Here is a 24,293-nt window from a genome sequence, read left to right on the forward strand (position 1 = left end):
AAAGTAAGACTTTTTTGTAAAAATTTGGGAGACCTACTAAAGCATGACTTTTTTTTCAAAATTTGGAAGACATACTAAAGTATGACTTTTTTACCAAACTTTTTGAAGTCATACTAACCTATGACTTTTTCATCAATTTTTGGAAGACATACTAAAGTATGACTTTTTTGTAAAAATTTGGGAGACCTACTAAAGCATGACTTCTTTGTCAAAATTTTGACGACAAACTGAATTATTTTACTGTACTATGACTATGACAATTTTGGTGACTTTTTGGACGACATACTAATCCATGACATACAGTATCTGTCATAGATCTACAGTTCTAGTTCTATATATGGAAATATATCTTTTTGTCTGAAGGATTAAAACGTGTTTGTTTTTGTGTTAGCGTCACACAGCAGCAGGCACTAATTCATAAGGTTGGACAAAATAAGTGTTTACTTCAACCCTACTCCTTTTCAAACATGCAAAATGCACAGCTCATGGAGATTTTCTTTCTTTTTTTCTCTATAATTTTTTTCGGTTTTTGTTGTGAGTGGGACATTCAAATATCCCCCTCCCACAACCAGAATTAAAACACTTCCCAACCTGTGGGAAGTGTTTTAATTCTGGTTGTATGCCATGTTGTTTCTTGTATGTTTCTTCTAAAATCAAGAGTAAAATCTGAATCAGTATCAATAGACTACATCTTGTTGACTTATTCTCGAAAAGAAAATCATAAATGTGCCACCACTGGTTTATACCGCATTTCCCAAATTAAGGCTAACATTAATTGAAGTATCAAGATGTTAAAACAAAACCCAGTGCTGGTGTTGAGCTGCGGGTTCTCTGTTTTCCTTAACATCAGTGAACATAACGCCACAGTCAAGTGCAACAGGATGAAATCCCAGAAGGTGCGACGGCGTCCAGAATCCTGTCACGCCTACCACCCAAAGGTCAGTGCTGTGGGATCACTGTGAACACACTGAACACAGATTTAAAACCGACACTCCGAAGCAGTGGACACACATTCACACACAAATTAAGACACTTGATGTGCTGAGAGAAACTGATAACTGGCTACTTTGCTTACTTTACTTCTTTAGATCAATTAATTTAAAACTAAATTTCATTAATAAAGAATGTAACTGAATCTTTCACAATTTGAAATCTTATAATACAAAATCAAATTGTCTGGTACAAGTTACAGTTCTAACAAAAGCATGTAACGTCCGTTTCCCGCTCAACTCGCTTTCATTGGTTATCAAAGATGTTTATTATTTAGGATTAGAAATCTGCGTCTGTTAACCCCTCACACTGTAGGATTATTTGGCCAGATAATCTGTTCAAATTAGCCTAAAATCAGAAGCTGAACATGACTGAAATCTTGCCAATTATCTAATGTTGGCCAGGCTTAAGCAGAATTAGCTGCAGAAAGAGGGAGTTTTGGTTCCACTTTAACAACGACCTTTTGATGCCGTAAACACAGCTAATGAGAGACTATGTTGCAAAACTGGCACATAATAATCATATTTACTATGAGAAGTTATGACTGCGTACAAATAACGAAACTGAACAGCTATAATTTGCTAACCATCAACAGGAGAACGCTAAGGAATGTGGTGGAGCGACGGCTGTTTCCCTGACTGTCTCCCTCTTCTTCAGCTCTCTGCTCGTCTCACTGCTCGTCCACCACTAGACATAAACAAGGAACAACGCACCAATCAGGATGCTCAAAGGAGAGCAAAAAGATGAAGGATGTCACATTTTTTTTCCCAAAACGATTTTGTTGACATGAACTTGACACATGGGACAGTGGGACATGTCACATGTTATTTTTCCGCTGTTTAGAGAAGCTTCACTCTGTGGTGGAGATAAAGGGCTATTTGATTTTGATAAAGAACTGATTTAGACTTAATTCTTCAGTTTGCAGATGGGGAAACAGGAGTCCTCACTCTGATGGAGGAGATGAAACAGACTTTTGCGGAGAACATGGAGCACCTCCTGGTGGACAGGTATCAACAGTGCAGCTTGTGTGTGGAGAACCGTTGCCATTATTTACACGAATGTAGCCAATTTGTAGCTTTTTTGATACAGGTGTGTTGTACAAATATAGAGTTTTACATTTAAATTATTTATCAATAAACAGATAAAATGTGGGAAAAGCATTTACTTGCCAACTTTCTTTGCGTGTTGAGACAAGAAAGGTCAGTATAAAGACAGAACTATTCAATTAACTCAGGCTGAAAATGTCTGAAACCGAAAACCTTTTGCTGATCAAGTCAGGGGTGCTTTGAAGGTTTAAATCAACAGATTGTTTAGAAATAAAAATAATCTCATTAACAATCAGATTAACAGAGTTGCTAGCAATAATTGTTTCTTTAAAATAACGGAAGAATGGAAGACATTAAATACAAATCAGTTTTTGTATGACATGGTTTCAGTTGACCCTTTCTTTGAGTGTCATCATTTCCTAAAAGATTAGCAGATATTAAAACTAGTAGGATAATGCAAATGCACGTTTGGTGCCAATTAAAAATAACAAGTACAAAGTGTTAGCTGTTACAGATAATAAATTATGTTATGTGAAAATACTTAACCTGATGGCAATATCCAGATTTTGAAAATGTTACAATTATTTTATAGGTAAAATCTGCAGAAATTATGTCTGTAAATTTAAATGACCGTGAGTGTTTTATTAATTGGCCTCAATAGTGTGAGAAATAAAACTAAATTCCAATCATCATTTTAAAATACAAGATATTTTTGACCACTGGATTAAGATGTGTCAGTCCAACTCCAGCCGCTAAAGGTCATCATATACACATTTAAAGAAGAGAAAATTGACCTGGATGCCACAAAGAAATATCAATACATTTTTTGCTTCTACATATTGGTACATTATTTTATTCCTTTTTTTTGTCATATCAAGCAATTAATTGTTCATTTCCACCAGCAGATCAGATTCTGAGATGAGCTAGACCTACCAGCACAAGTTTCCTTCCATTGACCTGTTAAAGTTTAACTCGTATATTGAGTTCTTAAACTTCAATGCCATCTCTAAAACTGTTGCAAAGTAAAGAAATGCACACCAACATTTTCTGCAACAAAGAAATTGTATTCTATTTAGCAGAAATTCGATTCTTCTTTGGTTAAAACTTCACCAAAGTTTAAAAAAAAAAACATTCAGTACTTTGCTTGTTTTTGTTTTGTATACATATTCCTGCAACTGCACAAACAACACTGCCTCCTCAGAGGTGTGAATGTTACATACCACTGACGCAGCATCAGGGTAAGATTTGTGCATAAAACAAATCAAAACTGACTGCGACACTGGACCAGCTGAAACTGTATGTGCTCTGAAATGTTGTCAAAAACTACAGGAAAAAACAAAATAAAACTTAATACCCACAAAAAAAATATTTATAATGGTAAAAATCAAAATATCAATTTGTTCAGCTTGACCTTCCTTCTTATTACAAAGAAGGTGGGCGTCAGTCCAGAGGGTGAGAGTAGACTTCATGAAATAAATAAAAGGAATTATCAGTCTGTACACGCAGTATAAATACACACCATTTACATTCATTTCATGAATAGTGAAATATGCTCGTTGTTTTGAACTTATTTGCCCCCTTCTTTCTATTTTAGCCCATAATGTAACATCAATCTAAACACTAAAGGAGTGCTGAGGAGACAACTGTGATGGTGCGGTGAACTCACTGCTCGTAATTCTGGGAATAATTGGAGGGTCTGAATTATTTAATTTTTTTAAAATTGTCATATCCCAGAGACTGTAAATGTGAATACAAACATAGGTCAGTTTTTGCACCTGGGACGTGAAAACGTTTGTGTGTCTTAGTGGACAGTCGTCTTCCGGTTCTACACAGCCTGCTGTTTGTCCTGAGCTGGGCTGCTCTCCTCAGCCTCCACTCCTTTCTCCTGGTTCCAGTGCCTGAGGCCCTCCGGCAGACTCGTGTCCTCCTCAAAGCTCCCTGTCCCTTCCACAAACTCCTCGTACGTCGACTTCTCTTCAAAGGGCCGTGGACCTAAGAGCTCTAACATGTCGGCCTTGTCCAGGACCTCCCTCTCCAGGAGACGCTTTCCTACCTGAGGATGAAATCAGGATTGAATACCGTCAATTTAAAGCCTACATTTCTACCATTCCTCTGGAATACAAGGGTTTGTTCTTCACATACATTTACAACATTCAGAATAATTTTTTTATGTTCCAAGCATCCAAAAAAGATAAATTCCTATGCGTTTATGAAGCTCTTCATCATTTATATTAAAGACTAGAGCTGGACGATTTGGGTAAAACAATTGTGCGTTTTCTGACATATTGTGTTTGCGATTTAAAAACAAAAATGGGGCATTAGCATTAGGGCGATTTGATCATTTCACATTGTGATTTCGAGTTGAATCCGATTAATTGTTCAGGCCTAGTACAAGCTACAGGAAGTGACATTCAAACTATGTGGATTAGTGGCATATTAAAATGTTCAGGCTGATGAACAATACTTGTCCCACAGTTGGAGAATACACAGACTGTATTGGACTAATATCTGTATCATTAGACAGTAGAGTTTGTGATATCAGTATCAGACACAAACAACTGGTATCGTCCCATCCCTAATTCATTCAAATTCCAAACAGCAGGTGTAATAGAGAGTCTCACCATCTCCACCAGGTCCTTCTTGTCCCGGATGAGCTGCAGAGTGTGTTCGTACGCTCGGTCCACCAGCTCTCTGACCTCAGCGTCAATCAGCTCAGCCGTGGCCTCGCTGTACGGCTTCTCCATGACCATCTCGCCCTGCCGGGGCAGATCAAACGACACCTGCCCCACCTTCTCGCTCATACCAAACTGCACCACCTGAGGAGCCGTGAGGAGAACAAGCGGTCAGTGTTCTACCGAGTTAAGAGTTGAACGGATGCAGAGAACACTGTAGTTGTTTACCTGAGCATAGGCAGACTGTGTGACCTTCTTCAAATCGTCCTGAGCTCCAGTCGTGATGCGGTCAAAGAAGACCTGCTCAGCCACGCGGCCTCCCAGCATCATGCACATCCTGTCAAACAGTTGCTCTCTGCTGTACAGGTACTGCTCTCTGGGCAGGTACTGAGCATAACCCAGACCCTTCCCACGTGGGATGATCGACACCTTAAACAAAAGTAAAACATAAATGTTTTAAGCTCTTTTTTTCTTCACAGCGATAGCTAACAACATCACAGCAGCAGAAGTATTTATAGTTCTCCAGTCCTGACAGACTTTAATGGGATTAATGCCGAGTGATCTGGTTATTTTCTCTTAGTCCTGATTTACCTCACACCACGAAGTGGAAGTGAACTATTGTTTTTGGTGGCTCTGTGTCTGTCAACATGACCAACAGAGGGCGCCAGAGGCTTTTTTTCTGCATTTAAATTTTTCAAACAGAGTGAGAAATATCTAGTCAAAAAATAAAACCGTAGTATTGTAGACATGAGTGTTAGTCGCTGTAAGTTCTACCTTCAGCAGTGGGTCAGCGTGCTGCAGGAACCAGCCTACGATGGCGTGACCGGCCTCATGATACGCCACAGTCTTTTTCTCTGTGGGCTGTAGGACTTGAGTCTTCTTCTCCAGACCTGAAGACGTACACAGAACACAGGAGTGTGACTCAGATAAAGGATTGAAAACAAACATCTAGTGGTGTTAGTACTGTAATGCGATTGAACCTGCTGGTCAACACTGTGCGACATGAGAGTTAGGAAACGCATATGTGCAAAGAGATGAAAACCACTCTGACACTGACCTCCAATGACTCTGTCGATGGCCTGTTCAAAGTGCTTGGCATTGACAGACGGGCCCAGGTATCTGGCAGCGATCAGAGCAGCCTCGTTGCAGACATTGGCGATGTCAGCTCCTGATTCAGAGACATGGACAAAATAAGTCCAAGACACATTTTAACACAAGAAGGAAGTGCAATTCATATTTTTACAACATAAAAAAACACTTAAACATACTGGGAGTTCATTAATCAAACAAAAAACTGCGTGACTACACTGTAAATTATTGTTAACAGTCAATAATGCAGCCGTTATAGACCAGTGAATCCTGGTGTAGCAGCGGCCATCTTCCTGGCGAGGGTGTCTTTGTCCATGTTTGGGTCCAGTTTGATTGGTCGAAGGTGAACTTTAAAAATGGACGCCCTTCCCTTGATGTCCGGGGGACCTGAGACCAGAGAGGAGAAGAACCAGCTTCAGTCAACTTGTGTTCTTAAATTGAAACATCAAGTGTTCAAGGATCAACAGCATCTGCAAGTGTTTGCAGCACTAATGCATGCAAATATTTGAATTTTTCTTGCTCACAGTCTTTTTCTGAATTTTTTCACACATCGGCACAAGCGGAGCCAGGAATCGAACCCACAACCTTCAAGTTGAAAGACGACTCGCAGAGCTACCGTCGTTGTGTTCAGGTTTTACTTTCACCAGTCAGCTCTAGGTTGAACTCTACCTATGTAGATCTGTCTGTCGAAGCGGCCTGGTCTCATCAGAGCAGGGTCCAGAACGTCAGGTCTGTTCGTTCCAGCCAGAACCACCACATTAGTCGCGGTGTTAAAACCTGCACAAAACGCACAAGATGTACAAATTTAACCAACAAAAACCTTCAAGTTTGAAAGTAGAGCAATCCGTTTCTAGTGTTGTTTATCACCCTACCGTCCATCTCCACCAGCAGCTGGTTCAGGGTGTTCTCCTGTTCACTCTGACCACCAAAGTTACCTCCTCCTCTCTTCCTCCCTACAGCATCGATCTCATCGATGAAGAGGATGCAGGGGGCGTTCTTCCTCGCCATGGCAAACATGTCCCTCACCTTTAAGGGAGAGGAAACTCAGTCTAAATCAACAACCAGAACTACACGAGACCCACAGTCTTCTGGGTCAGCTCGTATCTCATCCCTCACTCACCCTGGCTGGACCGACGCCCACAAACATCTCCAGGAACTCGGAGCCATTGACAGTGATAAACGGGACATTGGCTTCTCCAGCTGTGGCTTTGGCCAGCAGTGTCTTTCCTGTTCCAGGAGGACCAGACAACACGGCACCCTGGGATACCACACACAAAAGATGAAATGAATTTAATGTCAGTGAACTGTACAACTTACAAAAATGAATACTACTGTACTGTTTACTCAGTTAACCTTAACTTCACTGGCTTCCCATGAGTCAAAAGGTTAGATTTCAAAATGTTACTCTTGGTCTCAAAGAACTGAATGGTCTTGGACCAAAACACATCCTAGACTTATTAGTTCCGTCAAGCATCCAGAGCCCGAAGATCACGAGGGACAGGTTTACTGTGTGTTTCCCAGAAACAGAACCAAACAAAGTGAAGCTGCATTCAGTTATTCTGCTCCTCAGTACCTGATGTCTGCTCAGACTTTCAAATTTTAGGTTTCCTTTTATGTGTGCCATTAGCTATTCCATTGAGTTGAAGCTTGGTGCTCGTATTCAAGTGTGTTTACTCTTGTAAAGGTTATTGTTGGCCGCCATTATTTCCTTTTAAAACATCCATCGTGCATGAATTTTGGGATAGGTTAGGCCAAGAAGGATCCACTCATTAGATCATTTGTTGCTCAGGGATGGAAAGACATGTGTCTGCTGCATTAAATGGTGTCTTAGATATGGGAAAATGAAGTTCCAGCACTGTGAAGCAACTAGCTTTAAAAGGAAATGGCCCCTGAATTGAGACACAACTAACATTTCTTTCTGTCAACAAACACAAATTATACAGAAACATACTACTAACAGCACTACAAACTAAATATTAAAGTGGGGAGCACACCTTGGGTATCTTGGCTCCAAGGTCCTGGTACTGCTGTGGGTTCTTCAGGAAGTTGACAAACTCGAGGATCTCCAGTTTGGCCTCTTCACAGCCAGCCACGTCCTTAAACTTCACATCAATGCTGTCCTTCATCATTTTTGCTGTTGACTCGCTCATGCTGAAGGGCCCACCCCTCCCGCCTCCTGCGCCTCCACCCATTGTCCCTCGCCTCACGGTGAACAGGAGGAAACCAATCAGCAGCAGGGTGGGGAGCAAGCTCATGAGAAAAGAGCTGTGGCCACAGAGGGGAAATAATATGTTCATTATTTTCACAATGGAGGTGGATTCCTGATAATAAAAAATAAATAAATCACATTTTCAGCTAAACTTGGCCAACTAATTGTCTTGAATGTAATGCATTTTTTTTGTTGTGTTCTCTATCCTCAAAAGCTCACCCATCACTCTCCGTGCTGTACACTACAGTGGCTCGGTGTGATGGTTCCAAGCCGAGCTCCATGTGTGCCATCTCCAGGTTTCTCTCAAACGTGTCCACGCTGCCAATGTTGAACCAAACGTAGCTCTGCACATGTATTTTCATGTTACTATTTTATGTCAACAATAATTATAATTGAAACAACAGATTTAAATAGATGAAGACTAAACAAAAACACATCGGGTGACACAATTAACATGCGTTGGCCGTGTGGTTTTAAAATTCTGCAGTTACACGAGCCCCTCACATTTTGATGCTTTAAATCACTTGTTTTTCATAAATCATTAAAATTGTCAGCTTTTGGTTTGTTTCTGCTCACCGTATTAGCGTCCCCTCCTGGTACTAGGATGACTCTGACGTACTGTTTGTTGATGACTTCCAACCGGTCCACCTGCACAGAAAATGTAAGATTCAATTTGAACTTATTTATTTATACATTTTCTTTTTTGCTAAAGATTGTTAGAAAATTCAGGATTGTCTTTCCCATTAATCTTAGGAGGTGACCTGGAATCAAGCCTGGCCTAAGAAGAATAATTCAACATATCCCAAAATAAAGATCTCAGAGTGTGTCTCACCAGGCCTCTGCCCAGGTATTTGTGAACAAAGTCCTTCCAACTGATCTCTCTGCCATTGTCTCTGAAGTAGAAGTAGAGCAGAGCTGAACTAACTCCAGCCACGGTGATCGCCATGTAACGGAAATCCTTCTCATCCCAGGGGAAGTCGCCCTGAAGGGTAGAAGAAAAGCAGGTGTAGATGTTAACACAGGAACAGGTTTGAGACCCTGAAGACCAAATGACACATGGAGCATCACAAACCTTCTGCATTCGGCTCCACCAGTCTTTTCCTGCACCACCTCCTTTCTTCCCTCCACTTGATCTTCCTCCTCCTCCATCTGAAATGCAGATTATTGGTTTCATAACATATCTGTCAATTTAATAAAACCAACCACCTTTGTGGTTTACAGTTACATTTTCCATATTTCAAAATGCATGTGGACTGAAACCTGGGCATCAAAAAATGTAAACATTTCATATCTTTGCCAATATCGCTACCGAAAGTCCTTCATCCCCACTGCTGTTCGGATATTTAACTCCTCTTAAATGTCCACTCACTTTCCCTGATAATACTCTATATTAGAGTGTAATTTCAATTTTATCTTTTTACTTTTTATCTTTTGGTAATTTTGTCCTACTATTGTATTGTATTGTATTTTTATTTTATCTTATTTTTATTTTTATTCTTATTTTTTTTCTTTTATTCGATTCTCACCTTAACTGAGCTGTTGTGAATGTGTGTTTCCCCCCTGGGGGAGGAATAAAGTCATTCAATTCAATTCAATATCTTCTGATTCTCACATTTATCACATTGTTTGAAGTGCAGTCTGAATACAGTCATTTTACATCTTTTAAACTATGAAGCTGTTAACACATTTGTGCTAGCTATTTGAAAGACAATTCTCCAACAGTGTAACAAATATTCTTCTCTCATAAAAGAGAAATAAACAGCCTACATGATTCAGCTAAAATGCTTCGATTTGTATTTCCTTATTTACAGTCTGTGCTTAGTGTAGCAAGGATTTTTGGATTGTATCAGATTTTCCATTTTTATCTGTCCGATATTTGATCCAGTTAGAGCTGAAACAATTACTCGGTAATTAATAATTTAGAAGCTTTTTTCATGATTAAAAACAAGATTTCTGATTGTTTTCAGCTTCTTAAATTTGAATATTTTTGTCATTTCTTTGCACAATATAACAAAGAAATTATTAAATGTGAATGTGGACAAAACAAGACATTCAAGAACATCATCATGTCCAGGTTTAACAAATACTGATCAACATGTTTTAATATTTTCTGACATTTTATGGACTAAACGATGACTCGATTAATCGATTATGAAAATAATCGTTAGTTGCAGCCCGAGATCCAGAGATATTGACCAGTATTGGACCACTACCAATACTCAGTATTGTATTGGCTCATCCCTAATAAATAATTTCACTTTACTTGCACAACAGAAATGTATAAATACCAAACAAATATAATAACAGGAATATTCTAACATAAAGCCCCAGGAGGGTCTTTGATTAAAAAAAAAAAAAGACATTACATTCAAATATATAACAGAAATTCCTGCAGGTCAATGTGTTTTCAAGACAGTACATGAATTAAAAATAATAAATTTCATGTTGTGGGTTGGTGTGCACACATTCCACTTCTCACCTTTGGGTTCAGTAGAGTACAGTCGCCATTGAGCTGACTGGAATCTGCTTCTCAACAGGAAGTTAGCTGGAGTCCGACAGATATTCTGCAAAACACCCACAGAGTCACTGTAAGTGCTGCCAGCCAAGTTGACTTTACTACCACAACATTTGGCTGGTAAACAAACACACTCTAGGTCACATTTTTCTAATAATACCCGACCTTGTAAACTGCGGTCATCTCAGTAAGCAGTGAAATAATGCTGTTAGAGTATTTCTGAATAACAGCCAAAGATAAGCAGTCAACCTTGTTAACATTATTTTGTTTACTTTTAGTCTAAAACTGGTTTGAGCTACGCGGGTTTTTTATGAACTACCAAGTCAACATGGTAAACACTACAGAGAAGTTAACAGTTTCTGTACCTCATTTCTGTTCCATCCAAACTGTTGTAGCAGCCCAATACTAGACTATTTTAGGTCAAAACAGTCTAGTTCTGTGAAATTACTTTTTCTGAAATTTCAGCTAGAGGAACAAATAAGGCAGTGGCTTGTGTGTACTATCCAAAATGATCAGTGTGAAACCTATTCTTTGAGCTTTGAGTAGCACTGGAACGAAGAAATCTTGTATAGTCAAGATTCTTTGTTGATAGTGTTTTGTGGCAGTTGGCATCCATAATGTTGTACGACTGTCTTTGCCCCTACTTATCCTTTCATTAACTCCTGAACTGTGAACCCTACAACTACATTCATCTTCAGTCTTTAGACTAAAAATTACTTGCACTGTGGTCACTGTTGGTGACATTTTGAACATGAACAAATCCAGCTATAACAGTTTAAATGTAAACTAAAATAAAATTAATATTACTGCTAGGGCCTGAATTGTAATTTATTTATATATAAGAGTACAATAATAAAATGAGTAAATAAATAAAACGTGTTTTTTAAGATTTAAGGAGTCAGTCAGTCAGTCAGTCATCATCATCTACCGCTGTATCCTTCACCAGAGGGTCGCGGTATAATACATAAAAAACAAACAAGTATATGTAATGACCCAATCACTCATATTTCTGTTAATGCTGAAGTAGAAAATGATTTCGTTGATAATAAATTAAGCACATTTCTAGTATAAGCTAAAGCACAAATACATAATTACTAAACCGGTCATCTTACAAAACATGTACGATTACATCACCAAACCGTGACATAGCAATAACGGTAGCCACATGCGTGCTATGTTTTCATAGAGATAACATTATTGTCGTATAAGGTACGTTTCATTTACGCGGACTAGTGTCGAATCGAAAAGTAGATTAAATAGAATTAGTATGAGGTCAAAATATTTTCTACGCTATATTGCCTTGAGTTGACCAAACAAACACTGAGCTATACTTTTTGGCTGAAATGTCTTCAGATAATCCGATTTGACCTGGAAATGAGCTGTCAGGAAACGTTTAAAGGACACGACGTTGATGATGAGACAAGTACAATTCATATAACTTCAGTAAAACGTACACGTTAACTTACCGCGGTGGAGGAGCTCTTGTATCCGGCTGTGAAGAGCCGTCCTGCCCTCAGAGCAGAGAGCCAAGCCCGGGTTCCTCCAGCCCTGCACAGAGGCAGAGCCGCCGCCGAGAGGAGCCTCAGGTACTGAGACATCCTCCCTCTGTCGTATGCCCAGTATTGTATTCAAAAACACAACTTTTTATTTGAATGTCTTTGGTGAAGTTCACTGATTTCATGCAGCTAAAGTAGTTGAATAACAGCGTGAATGTCGATAGTTTACGTCATCATGCAACGACGACGATCTAAAGGCCCGAGGGGTGGTCTCTCTAGCGCCTGCCCAAAATCATTTTGAAAATAAATCGGTTTTGTTTGTGTTATCACTTGTTATGTAGTATATTCCTCAAACTGAGAATGTATCATTGTATATGACTTTTTCAGGGAAAAAACACTTATTTGATACCAAATTGTGTTTGATGATTAGTCTATTACATTCAGGGATGAAATCGGTCACGCCTGTTACTCCTACTTGATTCCGTAGAAAGAGTCTGATTCTGTTCACTTCATTCTTATTTTTTAAACTACGTCTCATTATCACAACTATAATCCATGATGTCTCCTACATTTTTAAGTTATAATTACACATAATTATCTTTAAACTAGTTGTTAAAAGCCACCCGTACTCGTCTGTTTGGAGTGCGCAACCCATCTTTGGCCAACAGAGGTCGTGCTCTCCCCATTCTCCTTGCTTGTTTGCGGAACAGTGTGCTTGACCATAATGTTCGTCCATTAAAACGGTTCCCAGTTAAGTATGATGTTGCTCCAAGCCTTGTACTTTTGTGCTGATCGTTAAGTGCTTTCATCAAACTAACTAATTTATTTATTTAATTAAGAATAAGATAAATACCAAACAAAAATTAAAGACAAAGGGTTGAAATCATATTATCTTGATTGCATTTAAAATTCCAGTCTTGCTTATAATAAGCGGTTTTAAATGATGGTTAATCAGCGAATTATTGTTTCAACCAGAGAAAATGAGAGAGCCTCAGGTGACATCTTCAAACTAATTGCTGCAACAGTAAAAACATCCATACAATGTAACACATTTGTTTTAATAGGTGTTAAAGACAAAGAAATGTGGCAAATCATTAATGTCAAATAGCTGGAAATAAAATGTATTTATTTTTGCTTTAAAAAAATTAAGTCATGAAAACTCAAAAGAAGGGTAGAGGTAGAACAATGCGATCAACTAATAATTTGTACTGTATTATTAGTATTACTATGCTTTTAATACTCATGATGATGCAATACAAATAAATAAATCTGAGTTGTTTTTCTACTGAAACTATTGCTATATGAAAAACATGAAATTCTCTCTGCAATCCCATAGGTTTGCTTTGAATTTGTTGCTGTAGTTTTTGTAATTCCAGACCTCATCAAGGTTTCTTACTGAAATGGTAAATGTCTTCTTTTGTTTCTGACTGCAGCAGATGTGATAGAGACTATATATTCCCGATTAGTGTCAAACACATGAGCTTTTCAATACAAATTGGTGACATGAAGCCCTCAGCTTCCTCTGTAGGTGCTGTAGGAAAACTGACTCATAAGCAGAGGAAGGTGGAATCTCTGCCCAGGGTCTGTGATGGTGAACACAACCTGTAAAAACACAAACAAACACAGAAGTGCTGATGATAAAACAGCATGCTGAATAACAGCTTTGTTCCTGTATTGGAAATATGCCAAGTCAGCAGTTAAAATGTAAGCCAATAAATCACAATTCAATTTAATAACATACTGTAAATGTCAGAAATATCTCGAACCTCACCTCTACATAGGGGAAGAAGGAGGTCTGGCCGCGACTCTCCCAGTATGAACCAGTCTCAAAGCGCAGCTTGTACATGCCAGAGGTGAAAGCTTCTTGGCTGATGAGTCCTGAGCAGCGGCCATCTTCATTCGTTGTCCTAAAAATCATCATGGTTAAAGATGCACCTTCAAAATTCCCATCACACATGACATATTGTCTTCTATATCCAATGATAATCTAAGAGCATTGCAGGAAAGGTTATTGTTCTTTAAAGTGTGATTGTACTGTATGAGGTACTGGACTGATTTTAGCCAATTAACAAAATGCTCACTTAATAAAATCTCTGCTAGCTAAAGTCTACCATATCTAAATTAGCCATTCTTTCTTGCTGTTAGACTGCTTTTTCCAAATGAAAACTAAACTTTTTGCCCCTCACTCCCTGCACAGAATTCCATTGAGAAAATCTCTTTACATTACAGCACACAGTAGTTGTTGATCCACTGCTGCCTCCATCAATAAATGAGTGTGTTGTTTTGTTTGAAAGCCTTTGTTTAGAATTACCTAAGAGGCACAAACCTCCCTGATGAAGAAGTCCAGCAGCCCTGATGTTCCTGTGAGCTTAAAAAAATGAAGATTTTCCTTGTGGACTTGTGTGAGAGATTGAGCTATTTACAAACTGTTTCCAGCCTGTCAAATAGTGAAATTAAGTTGCAAATATATTCTGCAAAGATTTTATAAGCTTGAGCAGGCATAGATGTGGTAATGTGGTAGCCTTTTATTCAGTAGCTAAAAGCCGGTATTTCTGATGTCCCTGCTGGCAGTGCACATCAGCACTGACACACTTCAAAACAACTGAACTATAACTTTAATTATGTGTTAAAACAACAAAGGAAACAAAACAAATGTATAGCATTTAACGGTTTCTTTCACTACAGTTTCAGCTGTGCAGGGATGTCTTATATCCACAAGTTCAAACATTACCCGACTCCCAGCATGTTCCAGATCTTCAGTTCAGAGTCGAGTCGATGCAGAGTGACAGCCATCTTGGATGCTGGGATGCCATCTCCTGTGTTCAGCACATGAGTGGTCAGAGGGCTGGACACTGCTGCAGCCATGGATATCTGTCACTGTTACAGTCACAAGTGGCTTCACAGCATGGAACAACAAAAAAATAAGTAACTTTGCTCAGTTTATATCATAAAATACATATATACAACACTATACAGGATCTTTACAAATTACATACAGTATATTATCCTTCCTCAATGAAAGAATTTCAAGAAAATCAATGGTTGACCAACAGATTAAAGCTATTTGCTTCGTAGTTAAACAAACAGGTCAGGACTTTACTCTCACTACCCCCCACCCCAAACTCAAACATCTCCTGACATCCATCTATTTGTCAGCTGACATTCTCTATAATAAAGAAAAATAAATCTAAACACAAAAAAAACACAGTTGTTCTGCTTATGAAGAGTGACCAACCAGACTGACCAACTTTGAAAAGCACCCTGTCATAATAACGGCGACATGCAGGAGTGCAGAAAATGAGAATGATAACAAGAAAAAGAGAGACAGAGATGAGGCTTTAATGTTGGTCCCAGTTGGTCTTCAGAACACTCGAATACTGGTGAATCATAATCCAGTTCCGGAATTCTATGTATTCTGATGTTAGAGAAGACTTACCCTGTGTAAATACTCCGTTCTGCTGCAGCCAATTCATTCACTTCCAAAAACTCCACCACCAGCCATTTGTAATCATCAGCTACACACGCCCACAGCCTGCCCTGCTGGTTTCAAAGGTTGTCTGGAGTCTAATCAATGACTACAGCAGGCTGCTGAGAGGACAGTTTCACTTCAGTTAAGCATGCCATTAACTTACCGATTATTGACAAATTTGAAACTAATTTGTGTGACTCCAAATACAAAACTCGGAGGCCAAGAGCTGAAGCACCAAAAGCATTTATTTGCTAAATACTTGATTAGAGCCAGGGTTCGGTAAGTGTGGAAAACAGCATAATAGCAAACTCCATTTTGACAAAGTGCAACTAACCCTCAAATCAAAGCTCTGGCCCCCCAAACACTAGAAGTATTTGTTTTTACTTATTCCTCAGACACCTTTATTAATTGATGCCATCAGGATGTGAAAGTGTTTCAACTAAAGGTTTGAGTTTATTCAAAGTTTATATATTTACACATCAGATTATTGAGGATTAGAATAAAGACTGGAATCATGGCAGGGAGGACGGAGGGCAGACGATAACAGGCTTTAGCAAAAATGACCAGGAAACAGTAATAGTCTACAATTAGATGTTGTGATGGAGTTTAAGTCAAATTTTTACATCAGAGTTGATTTAAACATTCCTGTTGTAAAGCACTCATGCACAGAGAGAGAGATAGAAAGATAAACCAAAAGAAAAAACACAGAGTCAGAGGGAAACCCCAGGCGATTGGAACAGAGAGTGTTGTGAGTATAAGATAAGATAAACCTTACTGTCCAAAAGGCCAACTGACATTTGACCTTAGACCTCACACTTAAGATCAGAGGAAAAACTACTGTTGTTACTCATGAACAAGTAAAAGGAGAATGCTTCCTAGTCCTGATTTAAATCATATACAACCCATTGTTATTATTATAAGTGCAAAGCTGCAACACACTTACTTATAAAAACATTTTTTACTACACTCACATTCAAATACAATACATTCAGCACTGAGAACAAACACAAAAGCATCAACAGCAGAAGCTACACTGAAGCCAAATGAAGTGTCAGTGTATGTTTTTCCAAAATGATTCAGTTGCACAATTACTTATTAAATCATTATCCTTTTTTTTTTATAACCTTGGAAATTGTGTTTTAGTATAAAGAGAGCCACTACTGTACACATACATATTTTACATTTTTTTTCCTTTACATAAGTTCTGAACATATTTACAGTACACAGTATTGTCCAGGTGGGTAAAGATGCTGGAGGAAAAGTTTTCATGTGTCGTGTCTTGCTGGCTGTGATTCATCGTCAAAATCAGTCAATGACCCAGAATACAAATAATAATAATGGTGACAAAATGATGCCAATGGTGTTCACACTAAATATGAAATATAAAATACTGTGTCGTAAAGCAGATTGGTGACTTAATAGAAATACACTGAAAGAAGAGACAGGCTGACAAAAGTTAATTGATAAAGCTGTAGATTAAAGCAGAAACTAATGGCCATTATTTTTCAGAGGGGTTAATAATAATTTCATGAAAGTTTCAGAGTCAGTGGTGTCCTGAGTGAATTTGACGAGGAGTTGTAAAACTGAGCTTGATACCTAACTGGTGACATATAATGATGAAAATGAAGTGTGTGATAAGGAGCTGCCACACTGGTTTATTCACACATTGTCATTGAAAGCGAACGATAACAAATATAACATGGTCAGAGTGTGATACCCGGGGTCAATATGAGTTCTATTTAGTTGTAATATAGTACAGTGATATGGTTTACAGTGTATTATGTACTGAACATAATAGAATAGGTGATATCCTTTGGTTGCTGTATCATATTTCAGAGACTGTGCGACAACTCAAAGTTCTGCAAAAACACAAGTCATCAGTTTACTTTTGGATTATCACTGAACATGTCAAATTCTAGGGAGAGCAAAAACCTCCGCAATGCTGCTCAGTTTCCTGTAGTGTCAGTACAATGACAGTCCCCAATCTTGCAAGGTTGACAATTGTTCAGAAATATACTGAATCTGTGTCTTCCATGGGCAATGCTACCGAAATATAATAATTAGCAGAGTTAATTATCTGTTGAAGTAGCTGAAGAACGTCTCAGGTTTCTGCCCTTGAATTTATACAGAGTACAATGATAATATAGTTAAAATCAATAGCTGCCTGAAAGGGAGTAATTCATCCACGTAGTTGTTATGGTGGTTTACAGATGGAGCATCACACCATGCACCGTGCATTTTTTATGGACTGAAAAACCTCAATTAAAAAGTGATGATGTCGAATTCAAATAATAAAATCTATCTCCTTGAAGCATCTTCAATCCCAGCTGTTCAAGCTTCTGTGTCTGCAAAGCAAACAGGAACAGGAGTCGATTACAGCTTTTCTCTAGAGCTCCATAAATAAATATAAATAAAAGAAACATGAAAATTCACCAGGTAAGCTCAACTCATCAAGTGCAGACAACACATCAACACAACCCTTTCCATTCACATTTTGTTTCACTACATAATCATTGTTTCTGATTATTGTGTCATAATTTTGACTACGAGCAAACACTGCCTGACATGCATTTAAAAAAATAAATCCTACATATGTTTGGTCTTTTTTTTGTTACTTTGTTTGGAAGATCTAGTAAAATATGGTATAATATTTAAGAATAGTATTTCCAAAGCACAACCAACAGCACTCAGTGTCGCAATTATTTATTTCATGTTGCTCCATTGATCTGCTGGTGGAACTAATATAGAGGTCATCTTATGATCTTATTACAAACTCTGTAATACTTTAAGAAACAAAAAGTTCATACCTGGGCTGTAGCATCACAGGTCGTCTTCTAGATCAGACTGATACTGCTTTATCTGGAACACATAGTAAGAACAGGACTTTAGGTCAGTTAAAATTCCGGTGTGTAACATTTAGGACAATTTATTGGCGGAAATTGAATCTAATGATATGTTTATATAAGTGTACACACACTTTAAAATAAATAATAGTTTGATTTTCATTTTATAAGCACTTTACTGCTTTACGGAGGCCATCATGTTGCAATGAAATGTCTCTACAGCAGCAGAGATGGACGTTTTTAAGAGAAGCTTACGACACAAAATGGAGTGGGTGGAAGAGTGTTTACGTCCTTTCTAGTACACAAAGGCTACTGAAGTTCTTTGGCTTGGAAAAATGAGGTGTGAGCACCGGAGTCCTCTTTTTGTGGCACTCTGCAGTCTCACCATTAGATGTCACTAAAAATGACACAATTGAACATTGAGGGCACTGAAGTCAAACACCAAAACATTTGTCACGCACCTGCTCTGACAGTATTTTTATTCCCACTGAGCAATCTATCGTTTTCATGTTGAAATCCAGCTGAATCTATTAGCACATCGCAAAGGCTGCAGTCTAATCATTCTGTTTTTCATTGTTCTATGTTCACTGCCCGTTTAAACAAATAAAATACGTGCATATTGAAAACACTTCCTGTCTTTAAATTCTCATGCATTAGAGATTTCCTCAAATCGTTCAGCCCTAATTTCGATGTCATTTAGCAACACACACACACACACACACACACACAAAGACAGAGAGAGACGGTAATTACTGACACACTCTCTTATTCACAGTTCCTTCCTGTAAGAGGAACAATGCAGCAGATTATGGGCTGGTCTTTTCGCTGCCTCTGCTGAGATTAATGAGACAGCTTTGCTCTGTCAGGCAGGTACGAAGCTTTGCAGGCTAATTCTATATCATTATGTTGTGCTGTAAAGGAACAGAAACACTCGGCTCCACGCGGCTGATCACACAGGTGAGGTGCTGAATAAAATATCCACAAGGTGACAGATAACTCACATTGTTCTCAGGCACATTCTGTGCAGTGTGGAGCAGGGAGACGCTGTTAAGACGTGTGAATGAATGGACAGAAGGCCAATACATTGACTCTTGTTATCATTATTATATTATTGTTATGTCATGCATAAAGTACATGCCCAGCCTAAATATGCTTTCAAAACACCATTATTTAAATATACAGACCAGCAAATATAAATATACAGACCAGACAATACTAAACAAATAAACCTCCTAGGTTGCCAACTTGTATAGAATTGTACATTCACATACAATTGCTTTTAACCTGCAAAAAATGAAGGGATTGATTGTACCATTTTCTTGATGAATGTATAATTAAAATGATTTCCACTCCGTCAAAATCTTCATGATTAGATGTTTTGGATTGTTGGTCAGTTAAAACACATGCACTGGGATTCCATGGACATTTTATATTATGAAATAATTATTATAATTTATGTCCCAAATTTAGTTTTTACTGCTGATGGGGTGTAATTAATTGACTGACCGCTAGAGGGCAGAATTACATTAACTTCAAGTAAGCAGAGAGCAGTAAGTGGCGGTTCGGTGTGGGTGAGGCTGACGGTACAGGAACATTTGGGTATCGCATGAGGTTGTGTTCAAGATAATGGGAGGTCACTGTGGTATGCAGTATATTAACCCTGTACTGCTAGAAGTGGGTATTTAAAGCATAGTGGTAGTAGAGGTAAATATAATTACCCTGTGGGGGTAGTAATGGTGGCAGTGCAGTGGCTCATCTTCGCTGGCCTCTCCTGGTTCAGGACTTTCTCTCTCCAGACTGCTGACTGAACCGTGGTGAGGAGAACCTGACACACTGGGCTCGCTGCTCTGAGGACACTCTGACACACACATACACACACAGAGCAGTATCAGTACCATTGTGAGGACCATCAGTATGTCATGCTACAGTGTATTTAGCTCTGAAGGTAGTTTGACTTTGACCGTAAAGGAGCAGATGGTATTTTACTGACTTCCATTCAGTGAGGTCAGTGAGGACACTCAGACATAATGCATTCCCTTACCCTTAAACCAAGTCTAAACCCTAAAAGTCTAAGCCAGGTGTGTCAAACATATGGCCCGTGGGCCAGAACTGGCCCCCCAGAGGCTCCAATCCAGCCTGCAGGATGAATTTGTGAAAAATTTACATTACGAATATAATCTAATCATAATGTGAAATACTACAATTTTCAGTCTCAGAATCATATAAATCTACTGTGATCCTCTAAGTTGTTATGCACACGTGTAAATGGTCACGTGTTTGTCCTCACAGCCAAGACAGACAAACAACACAAACAAAGTCACATGACATACAAAAAACAAGATGACTCCTGAGAACTGAGGTGGAGATTATGAAAGGTTATAAGGCTGTTGTTTATCGGTGTTTACTTCGCTGTCATAACCACGCTCCGCTGGCTGCAGTTTTATCATTGAACCATTAGTCACAGATGCAGTCTGATAGTGGATCACAACTGACAGCACACTGAGTCTGACTCCCCGCAGATCATTTGCAATAATAAACTCCAATTTAATGTTCAGTCGTTTTCTGGTTGGATTAGATCTGTCTCAGACTGATGTATGATGCAGATAATGTTCTTTTTATTACAACAGGATCTCTGTGTAGATCAAATCAGGTGTGATGGAACCTGATTCATACTGACTCATATATTTATTTTAAAAAAGCCTGTTGTGTGACAATATCATTGAATCTAAATAAGGCAAAATGATGTCACACACACACACGTTTGCATAGCATTCTTTGTGAGGACACTCATAGACGGTAAGCATTTCAACTCTAACCTTAACCGTAAAACAAAGATGTAATCCTCAAAAAAGTTGTGATAAAGACAGGTTTGAATCCAAATGTGTCCTCACAGTCAACCAGAGACTTGCACACACACACACACACACACACACACACACACACACACACACACGTGGGAGATGTATTGTTCTTTTGTTGCAGGGTAACACTTAATTACACAAGTATAATAAAGGAATACAAAACAAAACAAAACTGATTCCAGACCAACTAGACACACGGACAATAAACAAAATCCTTTACCTGAACAGTCCTTCCTCTGTCTGTCCATCTTGTCCACACTGTCCAACAGACCGTCAATCTGAACCTTGATTACCGTCAACTCTCTCTTTATGGCAAAAAGCTCAGCCATCTTCACTGCAGAGAGACAGAGAGAGAGAGCTTTGGTGTGGTACTTTTTTTGGAAAAGAAAACAGACAACAGTGGAAGCTTTGGGGACATATTGACAGTGCAGGTGACTGAAATGAAAATGAAGTCCATGACGTTTCATGAACTTTGATTTTCTTTCATTCCCCTTTCTGTTCCAACTACAGGGCTGCAACTTACAATTATCTTCATTTTTGTGTTTGTCCATGAAATGCACAAAATGTTTCCCAAAAACCACAAAATGTCAACAAACCAAGGATTCACTCTACTAATATTGATAGTAATGTTAATACCAGCTGATGTTACAGTTATTGTAACCATCTGCCTCTCATTTATTAGCTGTATTTCCCACAATTTACATTCTCCCTGTCATTGTTTGTAATCTGCTGAATTTGTTTCTGTACATGTGACCGACTGCACGTCTGTCTCGTGGCTCTTCATGAGGTTTCTAACATTTTTCCCACTGAACAAGGGTTTTTGTGGAGTTTCTCCTCAGAGGAGTTCACTTGCTGTACAGACTATAAAGCCCTTTGAGGCAATTGTGATGTTGGGCTATATATGAATAAAATTGACTGTCACAGCAACCAGGAAATATTCACATTTACAAAGCTCAAATAAGAGAACTTGGTTTTATGTTCATTCAAACTCAAACCAATATTCATTAATAATCAAAATAGTTGTTAATTATTTTGGGAATCTGTTAATAATTGATTAATCAATTAAAAGTTGCAGCCATAATTCATACATGAGAATGCCAGGTGATTACAGCAGCAATATTCCCAGTTTCATCTCTGGGATGTGACTGGCCTCAGTCCAACATCACGGGTAAGAACGTGAACAGCAGAGAAGGAACATATCACTCAACATCAAGGCTGGACCTCACTGAGCAAATTCTGTTTCTATACATACAAGGAAATACAAATGAGGACAAAGTCCTGGTGAGGCTGGAATGGAATGTGAGATGCGAGTATGCATGTGTGGAATTCTAGACTAATGCAGACCCCTGTTTAGTATTAGTGGAACATGTGAAGCAGCTCTCTGCAGGCACGAAACAAAAGTACGACCCGGTCCTTAAAACTCCATGCAGATGCAAATGTCATCCAGTGACCCTTTGCAGTCATCAAGTCTGTAGTCCTGCACCATCAGTATCTCTCAGTGCTGCACTGCTCTCCCACCTCCTTTAACTGCAGGGGCCTTCACCCTCACTGTGTTCTTTAATGGACCACCAGTGCCACCAGCAGCTCGACAAACGACCCTGAAAACTACATCCACACTGAAAGCTTTTTGACCTCAGAAGCTTGCAAAGGCAATCTAATTTCCTTGTGATGGGGCACAGTAAAACTATTAAAGCTTGTAATAAACTAGTATAAACAATTCTTATTTGCCATGCACTATTAACTCACTCTAATTGCCAGCACTGATAGGCTCGGCTGGGTTATAGCAATGTGGAGAGCCCCGTGGTAGAGAAGCATTTAATGAAGAAACCATCTGGCTCCCACACCCACCCGCCCTCTCTCCACTTCCCCGAGGGCCTACCACTGCAACGACTCATCACACATATAGAAGATAACATGCTCAGGGGTGGCAGAAAGGAAACGATCACAGAGTGATGCAGGATTTACCAAGGGCCTCTTGTCGGTTGCAGATTTGGAGATGAGTATGTCTTCACAAATGTGACCACCATGGTCAAGCTGCATGTGTGAGCTTTAGATCCCTGCACTAACAGGGTTGAAGAGTTTAAAACATCTGTGTATCACTGTGTGCCATCAGCTGGACATTGCTCTGGAGTGATCCTCTCTCATGATCATGAATGGAGGTGTGGAGGAGGTACTCAGTGATGGACTAGCATCAAGGGGGAAGTAGATATCATCCCCCGCAGTAACCGACTACCTAAAATAAACTGAAAATATTTCCTATGGACAACCACAATCTTTACCCTCCTTTGTATGAGCATTATCATCATCATTAACATCTGACATAATGATTCTTTGCGTGGGTTAAACCATTCCAGGCATTATATTAGAGGAGTTAGTGCAGTTCTACTTAAGTATGGCCCTTGATAGATTCTATAAAATGGAAACACCCCTTTAACTTTTACCTGATTAAAGCGTGACCGTCACTTACATGTTGTACTCTCTAATTTGTATTGCTTTGCAGCCTAATCTATAATATTATAATTATGTCAGATGAACAGGACTGAGTAAAATGAGCAGTATCTGTCTTCAAAGTTAAGTGAACATTTTCATGCTATTACTGAAGTAAAACAGTAGCTTCAAATGATATCCTAAATGTCAGAGAGACTTAAGCTGACATTTAGAGACTTAAATGGGAGTGTGTGAATATTATGGCATCATTTCTTACATTTAGTGTTGCTGCTGCCGGAGGAAGTGGTGAGTGTGTTGTTGCTCCCACTGGACGCTCTGCTGCTCTTCATCCTCAGAGCCACTGTGGAGGAGGAAGAGGAGGAGGAGGATGATGAAGGACGAAGCCGCTTGACCGTGTTGGATTCCACCGGGACTGAGGGAACACGCTGGTAGTCAAAGACCCTGCCAAGCACATACATACGAGTCTGAAACTCATGCATATGCAGTTTAATATTGCACACAAACCAACTTCATTTTGAAAGCAGTAGAGCTGACCCTGATGCCGCGTCCTTGTTGGTGCGAGGACTCGGAGACTATGTCTTTTGTACATACTGTCTTTAAGAGACACACACAACCAGACTCACATTCGTACAGTATAAGACATTTAGAGCAGTTA

At 39.0% G+C, this 24,293-nt stretch overlaps 3 protein-coding genes and 1 long non-coding RNA gene across 9 annotated transcripts in view; 1 reads left to right on the forward strand and 3 right to left on the reverse strand.

Annotated features, from left to right (window-relative positions):
• The first annotated feature begins 258 nt into the window (after window positions 1-258).
• On the forward strand, window positions 259-2,150 carry LOC122776436. Its single transcript, XR_006361211.1, has 2 exons — window positions 259-938; window positions 1,586-2,150. It is a non-coding gene; the product is annotated as an uncharacterized LOC122776436 (long non-coding RNA).
• A 708-nt stretch (window positions 2,151-2,858) lies between these two features.
• Window positions 2,859-12,259, reverse strand: afg3l1 (AFG3-like AAA ATPase 1). The gene is made up of 16 exons (XM_044036916.1): window positions 11,988-12,259; window positions 10,486-10,570; window positions 9,079-9,155; window positions 8,839-8,988; window positions 8,583-8,654; window positions 8,226-8,350; window positions 7,792-8,062; window positions 6,918-7,055; window positions 6,670-6,823; window positions 6,467-6,574; window positions 6,059-6,184; window positions 5,766-5,876; window positions 5,483-5,598; window positions 4,937-5,137; window positions 4,658-4,852; window positions 2,859-4,089 (listed from the first exon to the last, which is right to left on the reverse strand). Exons 1-16 carry the CDS (start codon window positions 12,117-12,119, stop codon window positions 3,862-3,864), a joined length of 2,289 nt encoding a protein of 762 aa, XP_043892851.1. The 5' UTR covers window positions 12,120-12,259; the 3' UTR covers window positions 2,859-3,861.
• An 863-nt stretch (window positions 12,260-13,122) lies between these two features.
• LOC122776433 (5-hydroxyisourate hydrolase-like) lies at window positions 13,123-15,650 on the reverse strand. Of its 3 annotated transcripts, none has more exons than XM_044036972.1 (4): window positions 15,454-15,650; window positions 14,749-14,833; window positions 13,789-13,924; window positions 13,123-13,619 (listed from the first exon to the last, which is right to left on the reverse strand). In XM_044036972.1, the coding sequence occupies exons 1-4, from the start codon at window positions 15,488-15,490 to the stop codon at window positions 13,530-13,532; spliced, it is 348 nt and encodes a 115-aa protein (XP_043892907.1). In that variant the 5' UTR covers window positions 15,491-15,650; the 3' UTR covers window positions 13,123-13,529. The 3 variants fall into 3 exon arrangements, with proteins under 3 accessions (XP_043892907.1, XP_043892906.1, XP_043892905.1); XM_044036971.1 differs by having other exon boundaries at window positions 14,749-14,894; XM_044036970.1 differs by having other exon boundaries at window positions 14,749-14,913.
• Window positions 15,651-15,713: 63 nt separating this feature from the next.
• Window positions 15,714-24,293, reverse strand: part of LOC122776427 — a 35,593-nt gene continuing 27,013 nt past the window's right edge. For all 4 annotated transcript variants that reach the window (XM_044036964.1, XM_044036963.1, XM_044036962.1 and 1 more), the window contains 5 exons: window positions 23,895-24,079; window positions 21,411-21,524; window positions 20,048-20,187; window positions 18,294-18,345; window positions 15,714-17,831 (listed from right to left, as the gene is read on the reverse strand). In XM_044036964.1, coding sequence (XP_043892899.1) covers window positions 18,307-18,345; window positions 20,048-20,187; window positions 21,411-21,524; window positions 23,895-24,079 — 478 coding nt within the window. In that variant the 3' untranslated portion in view covers window positions 15,714-17,831; window positions 18,294-18,306. The remainder of the gene's footprint in view (window positions 17,832-18,293; window positions 18,346-20,047; window positions 20,188-21,410; window positions 21,525-23,894; window positions 24,080-24,293) is intronic.

The sequence above is a fragment of the Solea senegalensis genome, linkage group LG10 (genome assembly GCF_019176455.1).
Source record: "Solea senegalensis isolate Sse05_10M linkage group LG10, IFAPA_SoseM_1, whole genome shotgun sequence".
Lineage (NCBI taxonomy): Eukaryota > Metazoa > Chordata > Actinopteri > Pleuronectiformes > Soleidae > Solea > Solea senegalensis.